General features: G+C 36.0%; 1 protein-coding gene across 2 annotated transcripts in view; it reads right to left on the reverse strand.

The window, feature by feature from the left end:
• Nucleotides 1–1,438: 1,438 nt before the first annotated feature.
• Nucleotides 1,439–21,067, reverse strand: part of VPS37A (VPS37A subunit of ESCRT-I) — a 46,488-nt gene continuing 26,859 nt past the window's right edge. For both annotated transcript variants that reach the window (XM_011281400.4, XM_045055291.1), the window contains 8 exons: nucleotides 15,114–15,339; nucleotides 13,255–13,325; nucleotides 9,791–9,918; nucleotides 9,651–9,709; nucleotides 9,505–9,573; nucleotides 5,383–5,526; nucleotides 4,354–4,434; nucleotides 1,439–2,777 (listed from right to left, as the gene is read on the reverse strand). In XM_011281400.4, coding sequence (XP_011279702.1) covers nucleotides 4,354–4,434; nucleotides 5,383–5,526; nucleotides 9,505–9,573; nucleotides 9,651–9,709; nucleotides 9,791–9,918; nucleotides 13,255–13,325; nucleotides 15,114–15,339 — 778 coding nt within the window. In that variant the 3' untranslated portion in view covers nucleotides 1,439–2,777. The remainder of the gene's footprint in view (nucleotides 2,778–4,353; nucleotides 4,435–5,382; nucleotides 5,527–9,504; nucleotides 9,574–9,650; nucleotides 9,710–9,790; nucleotides 9,919–13,254; nucleotides 13,326–15,113; nucleotides 15,340–21,067) is intronic.

A 21,067-nucleotide genomic window follows, 5' to 3' on the forward strand; every position in this document is an offset into this window, starting at 1 on the left:
AACCCTGGCATACGATTTTATTTTTTAAGACCAGTTTACATTCTTGCCCTAAAAATGAATTCCAATTTTCACTGAAATTCCTTCAATTTAAGCATATGTAACTTGTGATCAAACTTACCTGTTAAACAACCTCTACTCCAATATAAATTTCCTAGTCTAGTTTATTCCTAGAACATCTTCCAATTTGGAGACAGGTATATTTTTTTTTTTTTAATTTTTTTTTTCTAACGTTTATTCATTTTTGAGACAGAGAGAGACAGAACATGAACGGGGGGGAGGTGCAGAGACAGAGGGAGACACAGAATCGGAAGCAGGCTCCAGGCTCCGAGCCATCAGCCCAGAGCCCGACGAGGGGCTCGAACTCACGGACCGCGAGATCGTGACCGGAGTTGAAGTCAGACACTTAACCGACTGAGCCACCCAGGCGCCCCGGGGGACAGGTATCTTTACTGTACATCCTATTTATTTAGAAAACTTTCGTCTATTTTGAGATATCAGTGTTTAAGTTTCTACCCATGACAAACCTCTACTCTGAATAATATTCCTGATTTCCATCTGGTCTTCTATTATATGTTAAAGTAAAACCAGAAACTGCCTTGGCAGCCATTTCCCCCGTCGTTATGACTTCTCCAGATGACCAATTTTTAGAAGAAAACAACATGGCCGTAAAATGACCCCCAAAATCACTTACTTTCCATTGCAAAAGAAAACCAAAGTTCAGAGAATTATTCAAATGCAGACTTTCTTCTATCTTGGACAACTTACACAACCTATATCTGAACTAAATTGTCTGTTGGTTAAATGCAGATATTCACGATCAAACTTTTTTGTAATGACTAGGTTGTAAGGAGGCTGTCTAATTTTGGAAGGAGAAAGCAAGCTATGTTAACTGGTAGAGAATGAAACTAGGCATTTTGGCTTAAAGAATAAGAAACACTGAGATGAATTATGTAATTATGTAGAAGAAATTTGCTGTATAAGAAACTTATGTTTTTTGTTTGTTTTTGTTTTGTTTTTGTTGTCTCTGCGGAGGGGAAAGGAGATGAGCACCCAAGCACCTAAACCATGTGTGAGTGGATGTTTCATAGTATTTCCACAGGGACTTTTTTTGAATAGATGTTTAAGTACGTTGGTAGATCAAATGGACTGATGTCCCTTCAGAATGACTGTGATCTGCTGGTTCTTGCTATGGGTTCTACAGTTTCTAAGAAAGCTACCTGATGGTCTGCAAAAGACAATTATGTCCTCCAGTGCAGTGACTGCTGGACAACTGGAAGTTCTGCTGGTCTGTAAGGAAAGGTTTCTAAATACCCAGAAGGCTGCCACAAATTTAAGACACTTACCTGAGTTCTTTCATCTACAAATCCTTAAAAATAATGTCTGGTCATTTTGAAGATTAAACAGCATGCCCTTAGTACAGCGCCAGTGAGACAGGCAATTAATGAAAGTTAATTTATTTATTCCAATTATATATTTATAGTCCATATGAATACTTGCTTTTCCATAAACACAGACTAAGAATTAAGTATTTGTCAAGTCTAAGAAAATAATTTTATTCTTCCTAAAGTTCTATTGCCAGAACATGTAGAGAAAGAAAAAGAATGAAGAAAAAACACTGTACCAAATGCTGGCATTTGGAATGACAATACATACTGGGATGAAATTTAAACGAAGATATGTATTAGGTTGTTTTGTGATTTAGATACCCTTACCAAAGCCTCAGATACATATAGTTCCAGATTTTCTCCTTTATTAGCTTTCACAGCTACCTATAAAATGTGCTCCTTCTATAACATTGTATAGAAGCAAACTGCTGAACGTAGCACAATTTAAAAAGAATTTTCAATAAAATTAAATAAAAACTAGATTGCCTAAAAGTTAAATATTAATTTTATTACTAAAGCTGTTCTCTATGAAAAGCTAACTCACAGTAAAGATCAAAAGAATTCATTGACTTCTGTGTCTAGAATTACTACTTATTAACAAAAAGATTGTTTTTAACATTAGGAATTTAGAAAGTATATTATTATCCAATCACAAACCTATTAGTTACTTATATAAAAACACTATTATGAAAGGTTGTTGGACTAGATGAAGTGGAAGGCAATCTTTTTCTATTAGGTAAAATATACATTTACTGTATTGCTTCTTAAATGTATCTTTAATTTTAAAAATTAAATCATGTATGAGCAGCTGATGTATTCTTTTCATTTAGTGTTATTAAAAGTTACCTTTTTGAGGCGGCACATTTGTAGGCATGGTGTTTCCTGACATTATGAATATTTAAAAACAAATGTTTTTTGAAAATTTATCATCTGGAAATAAGGAAAAATAAGGCTTTCTACAGTTGAAAATAGTAATTTTTCAAAAAGGTTGACAGGAAAAATATCTAAACAAACCATTCTTGATAAAGAAAGGAGGCAGTTTCAAATTAAAAATATAAATTTAAATGAGGCAATTTTTATAAAATATTGATACTAGCTAAAATCACATGCATAGGTACTTAATAACAGAGGGCCAGCAGTGAAACTTAAATATGATAGGATTTATCAACAATAAATAAACATTGATAGTGCAAATCGTGCAGAAAAATTTCTCAAAGCAAAGACCATAGCAATCATTCTAATCTGTACAAAATCAGTCTCAGTTCTGTATACAGTCTATACAGGGTATCTATGAATTCAGTCACTGTGATGAAATACCAATTTGCAAATCATACATATTAATTTGCTTATTAGTCTTGTGTCATTTCTGTCTTGGTAGGTTTTCAGGAAAATCTGAAAAGAAAAGAACATAGAAAACCCTAAGATTTAACTTAGGATGATAAATTCTCATCTCTTGATATTCTCTTCCAATTCAGACATGTCTATAAGAAGATAACTGGACTATGAGGGAAAAGAGGTAGGGAAAGGATTCTAGCATGTTCATATAAACAATTCCTCAGTGCCCACTCTCTTCTTAAACTGTGATATGAAAAATCAACCCCTCCCCAAGGGACTGACAGTATGATTTAAAAAACAAGATATAAAACAAGGCAATGTTGGCACTAACGTTACGTACAACTAGATGAAGAGAAGGGGCAGATGAGTTTGAGGTGGACAGAAGAAATTCCTGCCATTTCCCTCGCTATAAATGCTCCCAGGGAGGTTCCCATGCTCCCTTCTCAGGGTGCACTGCCTCAGCCCACCTGAATGAGCAAAGGACCACAGACATGACGCTAATCTGCTGGCCAAGCTGCTGCCGGGTCAGCCTATTTGCTGGGGATTTGTAGTGAAACCCCAGTTAGTCGCCATGAGCTACCTGAACCATCCTAATACGGTCAGGCCTGTGGGCAGCAATGGTGGAGCATGTGTAAGTGTAACAAAGAAAGGCTCTCTGAAGAGCAAGGTGGGGGAAGCACATGAGAGTGAGAGACAGAAAAGAACAGATGCGAAAATGAGAAACAAGCAGCCTTGGCAAGGGTGTGAGAAGAAGCCTTTGGTGATTACAGCCTCCTGCCCCGTTTTCAAGCTCAGCATCTGAGCTGTCCTTTCCTACATTTTGGCTCCACAAACTACCTCTGCGTTGTTCAATAACACAAGCTTTTACTCAAATTTGGTGGGGTGGGCAATAGTTTTTACAACCAAATCATTCCTAAAACTAGACAGATGGAGAGGAAAAGGAAGAGAGTGTTGGGACTGAACAAAGACACAGTAATAAGAGAAAGAACATCAAATGGAGAACATATGGGGAAAATGGAAAATTAAAGTGGGTGCTCTCGAATACATGCCAGATTATAGAGGGCTTAAAACCAGAGAGAAATTTAATAGTGATACTGCCATTGCTACGTTCTAGAGCAGAAAAATTATACCATTGGCTGGTTTTAGGAAGATCATTCTGTCAGTGCTCTAGAGGAAGGGGAAAGCCTCAATTCAGGGGACTGGCAAAACATTTACTGGAATAATCCTGGTGTGAGATGGAAAAGAGACAGACTGGAAGTTCATCTTAAAGGAAGAAATGACAAAGGAGACTAGTGAGAAATGTCAACTAAGTGATACGGTTTACTCCATATACCAGCTAAGAGAAAGGTACTAATCATAGAGTTTATAATTCTACATACGTAGCTGTCAAAACACTAAAAAAACAAATACACAAAAAAAACAAAAAAGAAATTCATTTAAGGCAACAGCACAGTGACAAAATATTCAAAAGATTTCTATTGGTTAAATGCTTATGTATATAAAATTATACATAATGTATAACACAGAGCATTATATATGTTGCATATAACACAAAAGCTAAGACAGAACTCAACAGGCACTGGTAAGAATACTTCAATTAAAGAATACTCAAACTTTCTGGAAAACAATTTACCTATAGTGGAGCATGGAATTGGCTGTGCGTTGTTATTGCTTGTTGAAGTTTCTCTTCCTTGGCTCTTCTACAGTGGCAAATCTAGAAGATTTAAAGTACCAGTCATTTCTCCAATGATTTACTTAATGCTTCCTACATTCGGACAGAATTCATATAAGAATCCTTTAACTTGTTGACATTTTTTACTTTTGAATGTTTAAGGTAGCTCAGAATTTAAAAATCATCACCCCACAAACACTGAATTGTATTTGGAAGATAACCTTTGCCTGTAAACTTCCAGAATGTAAAATAAACCTCTTTTTATCAATTCTCTGATTATGTAATTTCAAATACCTGTGTTTTAAAAATATAAAAATCCTACTGTTGTTAATCAGGAAGATTAATTAAAACTTCAAGGTACAGTTATATAATATCAAAGAAGAATAAACTAGAAATCAATGCCTTGCAAATGCTATAACCATAGTTTTTAATGTGCCTAAACTTCAATTTTCTCTGATGGAAATGGGGATAACAAAATCTGGCCATGTTCCTTAATAGGATATGCATATATATCATACACATTTTATAAAGTTTATTAAGAAAAGGTTACTTTTAAAATGTGATGTTTCAGAGAAATTAGGTAAATATTTAGAACTTTATCGAAAGGCAAGATACTGTTAAATAGACTTTCTTGATCTTTCTTTAAATGTAATGAAAATCAGAACAGAACAGAAACTATTCCAGAATGTTCTCAGTAACATTTACAAGTTTTAAAATAACTAAGTATACATTATTCCCTTTTGAAACAACTTGTTGAACATAAGAAGGTGCATAGCCTACAACCATTGACTAGACTTTAGCTGATATAGTAGCTTTAGAACAAAATCATAGTAAGATGCTGCTATCATTCTTAAAGAACAGAGGTTCTTTCGTCTCTTCTCATGGCACTCAAAACTCCAGCTCAGTACTGCGCTAACGTTTGCTCATGAATACAGTTAAGTAATTGGATATTACACTGTCCCTTGTCCTCAACTGAAGAGTATTACATACTGTTCTCTTTTCCATGAAGCTACTGAGAAAATCATCTATTTCGGTTTTTCCCTCTAAGAAATCTTCAGCAATATTATCAGATTCTTCCTCAGCTTCATGAGCAGCTACTTTCAATCTTGCCTGCAAGGCACTCGCACTACAGCTCTGAAAAAGAAAATCAAGCGCTCATTTAGTTTATTTACACCGCTCAGAAAAATGAGACAGGGAAGGGAGAAATTCATTGTACGCCTTATGTTGCGTCTTTTTAAGGAAATCTGCTACCACCCAAGTCCTCAGCTTTTGGAGACAAGGGTAGATACCTACCACAAAAAAACCCAATCCAAAGCTGCAAACCAGTAAATGAGGGAAACTGGGCCAATCAGTGTCTTCTGGGGATTTAGGAATTAGGTCATTGTGGTAGGCACCCTCTAAGAGGACACCTAATTATCCCCAGCTCCTGGTGTTGCTGCCCTTGTGTAAATCACCTTCACTTGAGGGTGGGCTGCACACAGGGACACACTTCTAATGAATATGGCGAAAGCGATGGGAATAAATTCAACCGAAAAGGCACAAGACCTGCACAAACACTGGTGAAAAAACTGAAGAAGTCATGAATAAGCAGAAAGACATCTCGGGTGCATGGACTGGAAGACTTAATACTGTTAAGATGACAATACTACCCAAAGTGTTCTACACAGTCAATGTGATTCCTATCCAAATCTCCATGGCATTTTTGGCAGAAAAAGAAAAACCCATGCTAAAATTCATCAGAATCTCAAGTGACCCCAAATAGCCAAAATAATCTTGAAAAGGAAGAATAAAGACGCATATTTGCTGACTTCAAAACTTATTACAAAGTGACAGCAATCAAAACAGCGCTGTACTGACCTAAGAGACATGTAGACAAATGAAAGATCAAGCCCCAAGATATACCCTCACATACATGGTCAAATGTTTTCAAAAAGTGTGCCAAGACCATTCAGTGGGGGAAAAGACAGTTTTGGACAAATAGTGCAGGGACAACTGGATCTGCACATGCCACATGAAGGTGGACCCTTATTCTACCTCACATATAAAATTGAACTCAAAAAAAATGAACTTAAAGTGGACTGAAGACCTAATTGCCAGAAATAAGACTATTTTTAGTAACAGTCATGCTAGTGGGTGTAAGGTGGCAACCCACTGATACATCACGTACACGAATGAACCATTTTCTTATCACCCTTGCCAACACTGGTCATCTATCTTTACAAGTCTGGCTCACATGGATGATGTAAAATTTGATTATTTTTATTACTGACAGGCTGAATGTCTTTTCAAATGTTTCCATTTATTTATTCATTGAATATTTATTGAGTATCTACTCTGTGCCAAGCACTGGACCCGGTACTGGGTATATGGGCTAATACAATACGGCATGCTTCTGCACTCATTGCAACAACAGTCTAATGAAATGATTTACATGCTTTAGAGTGAGAAGACGGACTCATCATTCCCGAAGATTCTGAGTGAGCACATCGAGACACAAGCGTAGGAATCAAGGTTGTATTTTTTAAGTGTTTCAAAAATAATCTCAAGCAATTATAAGTGGCACAGAAGACCGAGTATACCCGTAGGTTTATTGGACATTCATATTTCTTTTTGAGTTTCTTGTCTTTCCTTTTCCTATTTGTCAGGACTCTTTATGGGCCACTGGCATTCGTACGTGCTACATATGCTACAAATATTTGTTCCCTTTTCTTTTAATTTTGATATTATAATCTTCAGTATATGCAAGTTTTAAACTTATAGACAGATAAACAAAATTAATTTTTTTTGTGCTTCTGCCTCTTGGATGATACTTGGAAAGCATTTTCCCACCATAATCTCATAATTACCTTTCATAATTCTGGAATATTTTAAGTGTGTATGGTGTGATACAGGGATCTTCTTTCTAAATGGACTGCCAATTAAATAATTTATTAAACCCTCAATTTTCTCTAACCCATTACTCATATACACAAGTCTATTTCTGAATTGCACAGTCCGCTCCATAAAACCATTTTTCTCTTCCTACAAAAATAATCTTTTAAATTATGAGATTTTATAGTGTTATTCTAACACCTGGAAAGGGGGGGGTGGTTTCTTCCCCCATTGATTCTTTTTGTTCAAGCTCTTCCTGACCACTTTTAACCATTTAGTTTTTCAGATGAACTCTAGAATAAATCAAACTGAAAAAAAAAAAAAAACTGGGGATTTTGACTAGAAGTACATTAGAGGCACCTGGTGGCTCAGTTGGCTAAACATCTGACTCTTGGATTTTGGCTCAGGTCATGACGTCGTGGGCTGTGAGTTCGAGCCTGACATCAGGCTCTGCACTGAGAATGCAGAGCCTACTTGGGATTCTCTGTCTCCCTGTCTCTGCCTCTTCCCCACTCGTGCTCCCTCTCTCAAAATAAATACATAAAATAAAACTTGAAAAAGAAGTAGATTAAATTTTTTGGGGTGCCTGGGTGGCTCAGTCCATGCTGAGCATGGAGCCTACTTAAGATTTCTTGCTCTCTGCCCCTCTCCCCTGCTCACGCACTCTAAAATAAAATTTTTTTTTAAGTAAATTTTTAAGTTATTTTGAGAAGAATGAAATCTTTATAATAGTGGATTCACTCCATGAATATTTTAGGTTGCTCCATTTACTCAAGTGTTCTTTTTTGTCATTCAGTAAAGTTTCCTAACTTCCTTCACCGGGTTCAGTTCTAGGTATTTTACAGTTCTGTTGCTATTGTAAATGAGTTTTTTTCTCTACCTCACTTTGCATTAGTAGCTGCTGGAATCTCGGGGGAAACTTTCTCAATATGCTAGGATTTTTGCTTGTTTTTGGTAAACAACTATTTTATTTTTTCTTTTATACTGTACCTCTTTTTTCTTGTCTTGTTGCAGTGGCCTGAACCTTTCCAGCATTGCTAAACAGGAGTTATATTGGGGCATCACTGTCTTATTCCTAATGTTAAGGGGATCTTGAAAATGCTTAGCAATTCAAATTTTTGCTGTTGGTTTCTAATATTCTTTATCAAGTTAAGGAATTAATTTCTATTCTTAGTTTACTAAAAATTTATAAAGAATCATAGGAATATTGTGAAAAGCTTATTCAGTATCTACTAAACTCTAATGTGCATCCAAGAGTATTTCATTGGATTCTCTCAGATTTTCTGGTTAAGAGGGAGGACAGTTTACATTTGATTCCTGACTCTGACACTTTCTATTTATATGACATCAGGGAAGTTATTTAATATCCCTGGGCCTCAGAATGTTTATCTGTACTATGAAAAAGTAGTACCAACGCCTACCTCCTAGGATTTTGAGGGAATAATGGGCAATATATGAAAACAACATAGTGCAGTGTAAGTTGAATTTTATAAATGCTTCAAGTAATTTTATAAAGTGATTTTTATTTTTTATTTAATTGGATCCCTAGCAAGGAGTCTACTATTTGTGGTGAATTAAACTTTACAATTTCATGTCTTTCCATTTGCTAAGTTTTCATTTAAGGTATCTGTACATAAGCTTAAAAGTGAGACTAAAGTTCAAGTTTTTTGTTGTTAGATTTTATTATAGAAGGTAAACTGGCATTATAATAACATTCCCAGAAAAGTTACTTATGGGGCTTTTTGTATCTTTCTGCTTTGGAACCAAATATGCTCTTGCATCAGAACAAATCATTTATAATGCCCCATAACTGAGAGCTATTCATCTCACTTAAAGGTATCAAGCCTTATAAAGAAAGTCGCCTAATAAATGCTTTCTGATAATGAAAGTAAGAATGTGGCTCAGGCATATTGAGATTAAAAATTTTTCCTATGGGGTTCCTGGGTGGCTCAGTTGGTTTAGCGTCTGAATCTTGATTTAGGCTCAGGTCATGATCCCAGGATCATGGGATCAAGCCCCATATTGGGCTCTTTGCTGAGCATGGAACTTAAGATATTCTCTTTCTTTCTCTCTCTCTCTCTCTCTCTCTCTCTCTCTCTCCCTCCCTCCCTCCCTCCCTCCCTCTCTCTGCCCCCACCCCCCCCGCCTCTCCCCAGTCTTGCACTCTCTCCCTTAAATAAATTAATTCATTAAATGTAAAAATAAAATCTTATGGTAAAGGAAAAGAGCTAAACATCTTACCTCACTAAGTTCATGCTGCCTTTGCATCTTCTTTTCAAAAGTAGATTTCAGTTGTGTAAGCAACTCATACTAAAAGATTTAAAAAAAATGTTATTTGATTATATTTGTAAGTTGTATGAATTTCTTTAAAATGGTAACTAACTCACCTTATCTAAAACAATTTGCCTTTTGGCTTCCAAGCTGGGCTCCAAAAGAAGATTTTTTCCTGTAAGATAAATTTCTGGTTTATTTCTAGGTTAAAGATCATATTTTTCTCAGACAATTTAAGAAGTAAGGAAAGACATACTTGCTAGCTCTTCAATACTTTTTACTAAGTCATCCTTGTCGGTAATTATCTGTTTTAGTTGAGGCAAAGTCACAAATTGTTCCAGTAATATCTCCTCTTGTTCATTCATATCTGTAAGCTGTGATACACTAGCAGCACAACAGAAAAGTTCATGAGTATCAATCATCTTGTTTTCTCCGTGATGACATATATTCACAATTTTTCCATTTTATTCAGTTGACAGGGCTCTAAATAATTTTTGAACTATCAGTTTTTATATATGCATGTAAGAATGCAAATTATAAACTTAAAAGCAAATAAAGTATCAACCAACCACAATGGAACACAAATTAGTCCGAGTGTAGCATCCAATCATGACAGGAGAGTAGGGTTCATGAACAGTCACAACAAGTTAACTTCTCTGTACCTGTTTAGCTAAAAGGTGTGGGGTTATCATAATAAAAGGTGACTATATGCATATGTGTGTGTACAGATTCATAAAATATTTAAAGAAAAGCAATCATGGTGGACTAACCAAAAGTCAATATCCACAGGGTGAAAGCAGGAACTGGATGGGTGGATAGGAATGGAAGCTAAACCTTTATTAGTTTTGACGACAGATCCATATTAAAGCATTATGTAATTTAAAAAAATAAATTAAAAGAAGTCTATAAAATTCAGAGTAAATAGAAATAAATGAAACTGGCTTTTTCTAAGTTACATACCATCCAGAGAAGTATTATTCAGAGACTTTAAAAAATAGTATTAGGCTGTACATTTCAGCCACAACACAAAAGAAATACAAAAACACAAAAGTATAAGAAACAAACTCTTATCCTGAATTCAAGAATCACAGTAATAATACTGGTATTGTAGTTTTGAAAAAGAACAAGTGCCTTTCAGAGAAAGGACTTTAGGCCAGAGAAAATAAATTTCATGATGACCCCATGGCATCTTTGTTTTGTCAGAAAGGACATAGAAGCCAATGTCAAGAATTTGCTAGTGACTAAAGACAGAATGCTTACGTATCAAAAAGAATAATGACTGCAATAGACTGAAACATATCAAATACAATTTTTAAAAAATCCACGAATTCTTAGTAGAAAGTAGATTCTACTTTAAATTCTTAGTAGAAAGAACTACTTTCTGAAAGAACAGAAACAACTACAGAAACAAACCAAAACCTTTGCGTATCAGAAAGTTGGGAGCTTATGTGTGCATCAACTCAATATTCTGAAAATTGATAAAAAACCAAATAAGCATTTGTCTTTCTGTTCCTATATGAAGTGTATTTAAATACAACTAAATAGTTGATTAAGAAAGTTCATCTTCCTGGGGCTCCTGGGTGGCTCAGTGGGTTAAGCGTCCGACTTTAGCTCAGGTCTTGATCTTGTGGTTCATGGGTTCGAGCCCTGCGTCGGGCTCTGTGCTGACAGCTCAGAGCCTAGAGCCTGTTTCTGATGCTGTGTCTCCCTCTCTCTCTGCCCCTACCCTGCTCACGCTGTCTCAAAAATAAATAAACATTAAAAAAAAAAAGTTTTTAAAGAAAGTTCATCTTCCAGAACTCTGGCCTTTTCTGGAAGTAGAAAATCACATTTGCAACCTTTAACAAAATAACGGAGAGCCAATAATTTAGATGTTTCAACCTGTCTCAGTCTTAATGTCACTAAAAATAGGGCAACCAGACATCATTGTTGCCTTATATAAATGATGTAAAAGGAAGTATGTACTAATTATAAGTATTCTTGCCAAAGGAATTGAACCTAAATCTTTTTTTTTTCACCACTGAGGTATAATTGGCATATAACAAACATTGTGTATGGTTAAGGTGTACAGCTCAATAATTTGATAAAACTGAACCTAAGTCTAATTAAAACTCTATATCTAGCTACCAACAGAAATAGGGAAATAGAAGAACATTTCACTGGTACTACAACGATGCAATTAAGCAAAAACAGGATATAGGAAATTCTGTAAGCCAAATAACCAATTTCTTCAACAAATATATAATAACATGACATGTATATAACTTATATTACCACATATATGTATTTACATGTGTATATGTGTGTGTATGTGTGTGTATATATATATATATGTGTGTGTATATATACACACACACACACACACACACACACACACACACACATATATATACTGATAAAAATGGGGGGAATGGTTCACAACTAAAAAAAAACATAATAAATATGGTAATCAAACATAATAGGTAAACCTTGTTTTGATCCTGATTCACCTAAACTACCAACAAAGAGATTTAATTATTAAGATCCTGGGGTAATGAGATACTATTAAAGAATTATCATTAATTTTGTTAAGTATGATGATATTGGGGTTATGGTAAACACAAAGTCCTTACCTGGTAGAGAAATTTAGTAAAGAACTGAGTAAAAATGCTATGTTTGGGATCTGGTTTAAAATAATTCTGACCCATACCCACACTTCCCAAAAAGGGCTACAAGGGTATATGATGCAAGACAAGCAAAGAGGTTCACCTTTTTGTATTTGTGACATTTTCATAATATTTTTTTTTAAAAGAAGGAAGAAAAAAAAAGAATCCTTTATAACATGGGAAAAATAACAGTATCTACTTTATGGGGTTGCTGTGAACATTACAGTGCTTAGAAAACCTTAACATGTATGTAATATAATATAAATCTTCACTGACTATTATCAGCAGAAAATAATAAATCACTAATTCCTAAAAATGACTGTGAAACACTGAGTCAATTATGGTAAACATTTTTTTTTTTTTTAACTGTAGGATTTCTCATGGGTATCTGGCTGTACATCCCTGGTAGGAGATATCCCAAAGACAAAAAGAACTACAAAAACAGATTTTTAATTACATTCAGAAGCATTAGTAATAACAGCCTTATGCGTATTATAAATCTTCAATGCAGTATAAAGGATATAATGTTTCCCAAAGTTGAGTGGCCACAAAACAATTTTTCATGAAGTGTCTGAGAGAAGCAGTGTTCATGAAAAACAGGACCTTAAACTTGAATAGTACAAATTTATTTCCCATCAATTTGAATACAATTTGGCTTGTAAAAACATTGTGCTATTACTTTATGAGAACATTAATATGTTTCTCTATGTACAAAGTTCTACCTACAAAAGGAACAATGAGAAGGTCTAAAATAGGCCAAGAAATATTTGAAATCGCTGGAGATCATGTACTGAGAAATAATTTTCACAATAACCTAAGCCACAAAAGAGAAAGGACATTGTTATCCTGGAAACTATTATATCGTTCCCAGTATCTAGAAAAATCCCTGGGTACATAGTCAATAAATACAAATACAAGACATAAAACTGATCTATAAAACTTTCCCACTAAGACAACCACAATACAGAAATAGTGAAGATAAAAACAACCCAAAAAACCCTTTAACATGGATATGACAATGATGATCTGGTCAAATAGACAATGAATACTAACGTTACTCTCCCAAGATTTTTACCTTAGTTCTGAGAGTTCTGGAAATGCATCAGGGACGTCCGGCATCTTGTAACCAAAACCATTTTGGCTTATCTAAAGAGAGTTTGAAATGGTATTAAACTTTAGCCATCTTTTTGACTGCTCCTATTTACTTATAAATGTAATTTTTAATAGATCACATCTTACAATTATCACCTTCATCTTCTCATCTTCGCACTTCACATTGTCCTTATTTTTCCCCTTCCTTTTTTTTTTTTAAAGTTTATTTATTTTGAGAGAGAGAAAGAATGTGGGCAGAGGGGAGCAAGGGGCAGAGAGAGAGAGGGCACGAGAGAGAATCTGCTCTGTCAGCATAGAGCCTGATGCAGAGCTTGAATTCATGAACTGGGAGATCATGACCTGAGCCAAAGTTGGACCTTTGACTGAGTCACCCAGGTGCCCTTCTCTTATTTCTTTCTTTCTTATTTTTCAGCATACCTTGTATATATAGGGTTAATTTTTTTTTCTTTCGTGGGATCATATGAATACCTGTGTTAGCTCTTTCCTGGGCAAGTATATGACTATTAAATAAAACACTTAACTGTGCAGAGAACTGTAACAAGTGCAGAGAATTATCTGTGGATTTTACTGCTACATAAGAATACATTTGTCTCATCTGAAAGATACTGAATATAAACAAAATTTAGTAAATTGGCAAAAGTCTGAATAGTTGCATAACTAAGTTCCACAAGACAGTAGGGGAGATAACAGGCAATCTGTTGTTTAAATTAAAACAACTTTTTAAAATTGAGGATCCTTGGAAAGTTCTCTTGTAATTTTGTTTATACTAATTTGAGTATTACTATGGGTGAGACTCACTGAAGGTTAAAATGAAGGTTTTTAAATCATTTTATATGTTTTATTCACATAGTCTCTCAATAACGTCCCACATGGTAACAGTTACCACTTAATTTTTTTTGTTTTTATTTTTTTTATTGTTTTTTTAATGTTTATTTAGTTTTGAGAGAGACAGAGACAGAATGCACATGGGTTAGGGGCAGAGAGAGACGGAGACAGAGAATCCGAAGCAGGCTCCAGGCTCCGAGCTGTCAGCACAGAGCCCAACGCGGGGCTCGAACTCACGAGCTGCGAGATCATGACCTGAGCTGAAGTCGGACGTTCAACTCACTGAGCCACCCAGGCGCTCCCAGTTACCACTTAATTTAAGAAAAATTTTTTTTAAACCAGTGAGACACTTGAAGCCCTTAGCAAGGTAGAGAGCAGACCCTCCACAGTCTGAGACCGACTTCTCTTTCATGATCAGTTCTCGTGCCTTCATGTCTATTTCCTCTATGACAGCTAGAGAGATCTATTAAATGCAGTTTCACAAGAATGCAATTTGGTTTATGCCTCCAAGATTTTGTCAATACTATTGCCTTTTCACAGAAAACTTTACATAACCCCTCTCATTCTGACAAATTCATTACCATCTGTCAAAATCTGGCCTCAAACATAAACAAATACATTCACTTATCTGCCCCATTTTAATTGAGCACCTACTATGTGTATCAGAGGTGGTTTGAGGCACTAAGGACAAAGTGGTGAAAAAGCAGAAACACATTTTTTATAAAAGCATCCCTTCTAGTTCTACCTCAGTTTCTAGGAGTACTGTATCTTCACCGTAATTCCAAACTACCTCTTCTACTCTACTGGAAGTTTCATATTTGCAATTATTTGATAATTTGCTGGTCACTTCTGAGTTTGTTACTTGAGCTGAAAATGCGATTTAATCTTTTTATCTTTTGTGCTTTACTTAGTGGCTGCCACAAGAAGGCATATGATAAATATTTGTTGACTGGACAATCTCAAGGATGGAAAATGTAGAAAACCGAAGATACCCACCGGTGCTGAAGTGTCTGTTGTGGGAACAGGTAATGGCAGATTTGAAAGGACGCCAAAAGAAGGAGCAGCGGGTTTGGCTGTTGTGTAACTTGTTGTTGAAGAAGAAATAGTGTCAGCAACAGACAAAGAAGTGATAGTCCTGTTAGCTTCTTGTGGCGGATATGGAGGAAGAAATGGAAAACCCTGAGATGCGTAAGGAGGCATCCCACTTGGATTACTGTATAGGCTAAAAAAAAAAAAGACAGAAAAAAACATTAGATTAGACATTAGGGGTAAACCTATAAAACTATCCCCACATGGTTCTAAATAACAATGGCCATGCAACAGAGATAGAATCTTGTTACTATAATCATATAACTGACTTAAAATATTATATAAACTGATAAAATATGACGCCACCCCAATAAATATGGTTTCCATGAGAAAGCACAATGTTTTAGAAAACATAATATTCAACTAGTCAGAGAAGAAGTGGACAGGCTCTTTTTGAGTTTGGAGCATTCCGTTAGCATTAATCACTATCTTCATAAGAAGAATGGAGGACGTTTAACCCAGAAAACGTATTCAAGACAGGTTGCTTGGATCGTAGCTCTCATTTTATCTGGAAAAATATGACTGACAGTCATGACTGCTTTTCTAAAAGATTTCAAAGGAAAATAGTTAAGTGCAGAGAAGAGCTGCTAAAAACAAATATAAAATATAACTCATTTTATTGCGCTTCACAGATACCGTATCTTTTAAAAAAACTGAGTGTTTGTGACAACCATGCATCGAAGTAAGTCTAGTGGCACTATTTTCCTAACAGCATCTGCTCATTTCATACGTTGGCATCACATTGTCATAATCCTTGCAATATTTCAAACTTTTTCATTATTATTTTTGTTATGGTGATCTGTGATCAGTGATCTTTGAGGTTACTATGGTTAACTGTCTTGGGGTGCCATGAAGTGCACCCATATAAGACAATGAACTTAACTGATAAATGTGTGTGCTCTGACTGTGCCACTGGCAGGCTGGTCCCCATCTGTGTCCCTCTTCCCTGAGATGGAATATTGAAATTAGGCCAATTAATAATCCTACAATGGCCTCTTAAGTGTTCAAATGAGAGCCACAGGTCTTTTACTTTAAATCAAAACCTGGAAATGATTGAGCTTGGTGAGGAAGGTGTATCAAAAGCCAAGACAGGCAAAAAGCTAGGCCTCTTGGGCCAAACAGCCAAGTTGTGAATGGAAAGGAAAGGTTCTTGACAGAAATTAAAAGTCCTATTCCAGTGACACATGAATGAAAAGAAAATGAAACAGACTTAATGCAGATGTGGAGAAAATGTTAATGGTTTATACAGAAGGTCAAACCAGCCGTAACATTCCGTTAAGCCAAAGCCTAACCCAGAGGAAGGCCCTAATGCTCTTTAGTTCTACGAAGGCTGAGAGAGGTGAGGAAACTGCATTAGAAACGTGGGAACTCGGCAGATTTTGGGTCGTGAGGTTTAAGGAAAGAAGCCTTCTTCGTAACACAGAAATGCAGGGTGAAGCAGTTAGTGCTGATATAGAAGCTGCAGCAAGTTGCTGAGAAGATTGAAAATAATACAGGTGGCTACACCAAAGAATGGATTTTCAATGCAGACAAAACAGCTTTCTGTTGGAAGAAAATGCCATCTACGACTTTCTAAGGTAGAGAAAAGAAGTTGAAGTTGATGCCTGGCTTCAAAGGTCCAAAGGACAAGTTGACTCTCCTGTTGGGGGCTAATGCAGCAGGTGATTTTAAATCACCATTCAAAAAAATCCTAAGGCCTTTTAAGAATTAGGTGAAATCTGGATAGAGAGTTAAGATGGAAGAGTTGTATGGAGACTTTGAGCTTGTCTCATCCTTGAAACACAGATCAGCATCAAACAATTTTGAACACCTAGGAAAATGATCTGAGGATTAATCCAACAATCTGTGTAATGTGAGCCAGAGAACTTGGCAGGTACATGGTACAGAGAGGTGAATTGGGGGAGAGAAAAACCATGGAGCCATAGAGGGTAGGGAACCATATTTGCGCAGAGGACAGAGAGACAAAGAGAAAGAAGAGTGCAGCGCGCTGAAATGAAGGAAGAAAACAGCTGGAGAGAAAGAGAGAAATAAAGAGTGAAAGCACTCACAGGGGACTGCACAAGAAACCTGTTCCTCAAAGCCACTGACGGGGAGAAAGGAGAGGGTTTCAATAGGGCCAGGATTCTAGAAAGAGTGGAGCACAGAGGCTGAAGTTTTGGAGCTCAGGGCCTGGAGGTGCTCTGGTGAGGAGGCAGGACCAATCCCCAGGAGCAGGCAGTGGGGTCTGAGGGTTCCGTGTGCCAAACAGGGAGAAGCAGTTGCCCTACCTGCAATGAACTGCATACTGCCATACGTTTTCCCCGAGGGCAAAAGTCCCAGCAGACCCCAGAGTGCTGCCACATTTACTGATATTGGAACAGAGATGCCAGAGTGCAGCAAAACCTGGCGCCAGCTGTGTGTTGTGATTTACCGTAAACTCTGAGCCTCTGCCACTGCGTGATCGGGCAAATGTTTTCTGGGACAAGATGGCACCTGGCCATTGCTTGATCGGACCCTTCCCCCAGAGAATCAGCATGGGTCCAAGTAGGGAGGGTCTCTGAAGTGTGGGTTTTGAAACGCAGTCCCATGTGAGATAAAACTCTAGAAGGAGACAGCTTGGACACAGACAGGGTAAAGGCGGGGAGTGGACAGAAACCTGAGGCAAAGGAGTGGTGCTTGAATGTGTGTAAGAGCATAAAATGCCCATGCCAGAGACTAAAGAGCTGGGTGAAGCCATTTCCACCTTTAGTGCACACATATACATACTTATGAGCTAAGCAGTGCCACCAAATGGACAATGGAGCCGTTACACCAAACCCCACCCATTTGTAGTCTCCAGGCACATGTCCCAGAAGAGCAGCACAAATCCCTTCAAACTGCTTGGTCTACTGTTCCTTTTCTTTGCTTCTGTTTTTGCCTCTGTTGTTTTCTTTTTTCTTCCATTTTTTTTTCTCTTTCACGGGTAAAAAGAGTTCTATTTTCTCTTGAAAATTTTGATACTACTTTATTTTATTCCATTTTAATATTTAAAAATTTTTTTAAACTTTTTTTCCTTTCTCTTTCTTCTCTTTCCTATCAAGCTTCTTTCAAAAAACAGAATGAAACATACCTGGCATTGGCTTCATTTGATTTTGTTTTGTTAATATTTTTTTAATTTTTACTTTTTATTTTATTGTTTTTCTTCTCCTAAAATGACAAGACAGAGGAATTCACCCCAAAAGAAAGAACAGGAAGAAATGATGGCCAGGGATTTAATCAACACAGATGTAAGTAAGATGTCGAACTACAATTTTAAACCATGATTATAAGAACACTAGCTGGGGTTGACAAAAGTATAGAAGACACCAGAGAATCCCTTTCTGAAAAAAAAAAAAAGAACAAAAATCTAGTCAGGGAAAATTAAAAATGCTATAACCGAGATGAAATATTAAATGGATGCTGTGATCTATGAAGCAGAGCAGTGAATCAGTGATATAGAAGATAAAATTACAGAAAACAATGAGGCAAAAAAGAGGAAAAATGGGCAAAATATCGTAACATAAAACTTAGAGAACTCGACGACTTATTAAAAAGGAATAACGTTTATATCATAGGAGTCCCAGAAGATGAAGAGAGAGAAAAAGGGGCAGAGATATATGTGAGCAAATTAAGAGTAGAAAACTTTCTTAATCTAATAAAGGGCACAGACCTCAAATTCCAAGAACAGAGAACTCCCATTAGGTTCAACAAGAATTGACCATCAGCAAGGCATATTGTAGTGACAATTACAAAATACTTACCAATTTAAATGCATTTTATTTATTTTTCTTGTCTGATTGCTGTGGCTAGCATTTCCAATACTATGTTTATTAAATAAAACTAGTGACAGGACATCCTTGTTTTGTTCCTCATTTTAAGGGAAAAGCTCTCAGTTTTTCACTACCGAGTATGCTATTAGTTGTCGGCTTTTCATACATGGCCTTTATATTTCGTGGTATGTTCTAAATCTACTTTGTTTAGAATTTTTTTATCATGAATGGATGTTGTGCTTTGTCAAATTATTTTTCTACATCTACTGAAATGATCATATCATTTTTTTTTATTTTTTAAAAATTTTTTTTTCAACGTTTATTTATTTTTGGGACAGAGAGAGACAGAGCATGAACGGGGGAGGGGCAGAGAGAGAGGGAGACACAGAATCGGAAACAGGCTCCAGGCTCTGAGCCATCAGCCCAGAGCCTGACGCGGGGCTCGAACTCACGGACCGCGAGATCGTGATCTGGTTGAAGTCGGACGCTTAACTGACTGCGCCACCCAGGCGCCCCGATCATATCATTTTTACCCTTCCTCTCAGTGATATGATGTACCATATTGGTGGAGTTTTAAATACTGAACCACCCTTGCATCCCAGGAATAATGCACTTGATCGTGGTGAATGATTTTTTAATGTAGTGTTTGATTTGGTTAGCTAGTAGTATTTTATTAAAGATTTTTGCATCTATGTTCTTCAGAGGTTAGTTCACTTTTTTGTGGTGTCTTTTTTCTGGTTTTCTGATCAGCCAAATGCTGGCCTCAGAGAATAAATTTGGAATCTTTCCTTCCTCATGTATTTTGTGGAATAGTTTGAGAAGAATATGTATTAACTCTTCTTTAAATGTTTTGTAGAATTTGCCTGTGAAGTCAACTGGTCCTAGATTTTTGTTTGTTGAGTTTTTTGATTACTGATTTAATTTCCTTGCTAGTAATTCATCTGTTCAAATTGTCTGTTTCTTCCTGTTTCAGTTTTTGTAGGTTATATGTTTCTAGGAATTCATTCATTTCTTCTAGGTTGTCCCAATTTGTTGGCAAATAATTTTTCATAATATTCTCTTACAATTGTTTGTATTTCACTCATTTGTTATTTTGTTTATTTGGGTCCTTTCTCTTTTTTTGGATGAGTCTGGCTAGAGGTTTATCAATTTTATTGATTTTTTCCAAAGACCCAGCTCTTGGTCCTGGTTTCATTGATCTTTTTTACTGTTTTTTTTTGTTTTAGTTTCTGTATTATTCACTTCTGTGCTAATCTTTATTATTTACTTCTTTCTTCTGGTTTTGGGTTTACTTAATTCATTTTTTTTTTAGCTTCATTAAATATGTTAAGTTGTTTGAGATTTTTCTTCCTTCTTGTGGCAATCTGTACTGTTATAATCTTTGCTCTTAGAACCACTTTTGCTGCATCCCAAAGATTTTGGATCATTATGTTTTCATTTTCATTTGTTTCTATGTAATTTTTAATTTCTTCTTTGATTTCTTATTTGACCCATTCATTGTTTAGTAGCATGTTATTTAACCTCCATGTATTTGTACTTTTTCCAGACCTTTTTTTTGTGGTTGACTTCTAGTTTCACAGCATTGTGGTCTGAAAAGAGGCATGTTATCAGTTCAATCTTTTCAAATTTGTTGAGACTTGTTTTGTGGTCTAATATGTGTTCTAGTCTAGAGAATGTTTCATGTGCACTTGAAAATAATATGTATTTTCCTGCTTTAGGATGGAATGTATCTATCTGTTAAATTCATCTGGCATAGTGTGTCATTCAAAGCCACAGTTTCTTTGATTTTCTATGGATGATACGTCCATTGATTTTAGTGGGGTGTTAAGTCCCCCACTATTACTGTACTAGTATCATTTAGTTCCTTTTTGTTTGTTGTTAACTGTTATGATTTGGGTGCTTCCATGTTGGGTCCATAAACATTTATAACTGTTATATCCTCTTGTTGGGAAGTCCCCTTTATTATGATATAGGACCTTCTTTATCTCTTGTTACAGTCTTTGTTTTAATGTCTATTTTGTCCAATATAAGTATTGCTACTCCAGCTTTCTTTTGACCTCCATTTGCAAGATAAATGTTTCTCCAACCCCTCAC

This window comes from Felis catus, chromosome B1 (assembly GCF_018350175.1).
Source record: "Felis catus isolate Fca126 chromosome B1, F.catus_Fca126_mat1.0, whole genome shotgun sequence".
Taxonomy (NCBI): domain Eukaryota; kingdom Metazoa; phylum Chordata; class Mammalia; order Carnivora; family Felidae; genus Felis; species Felis catus.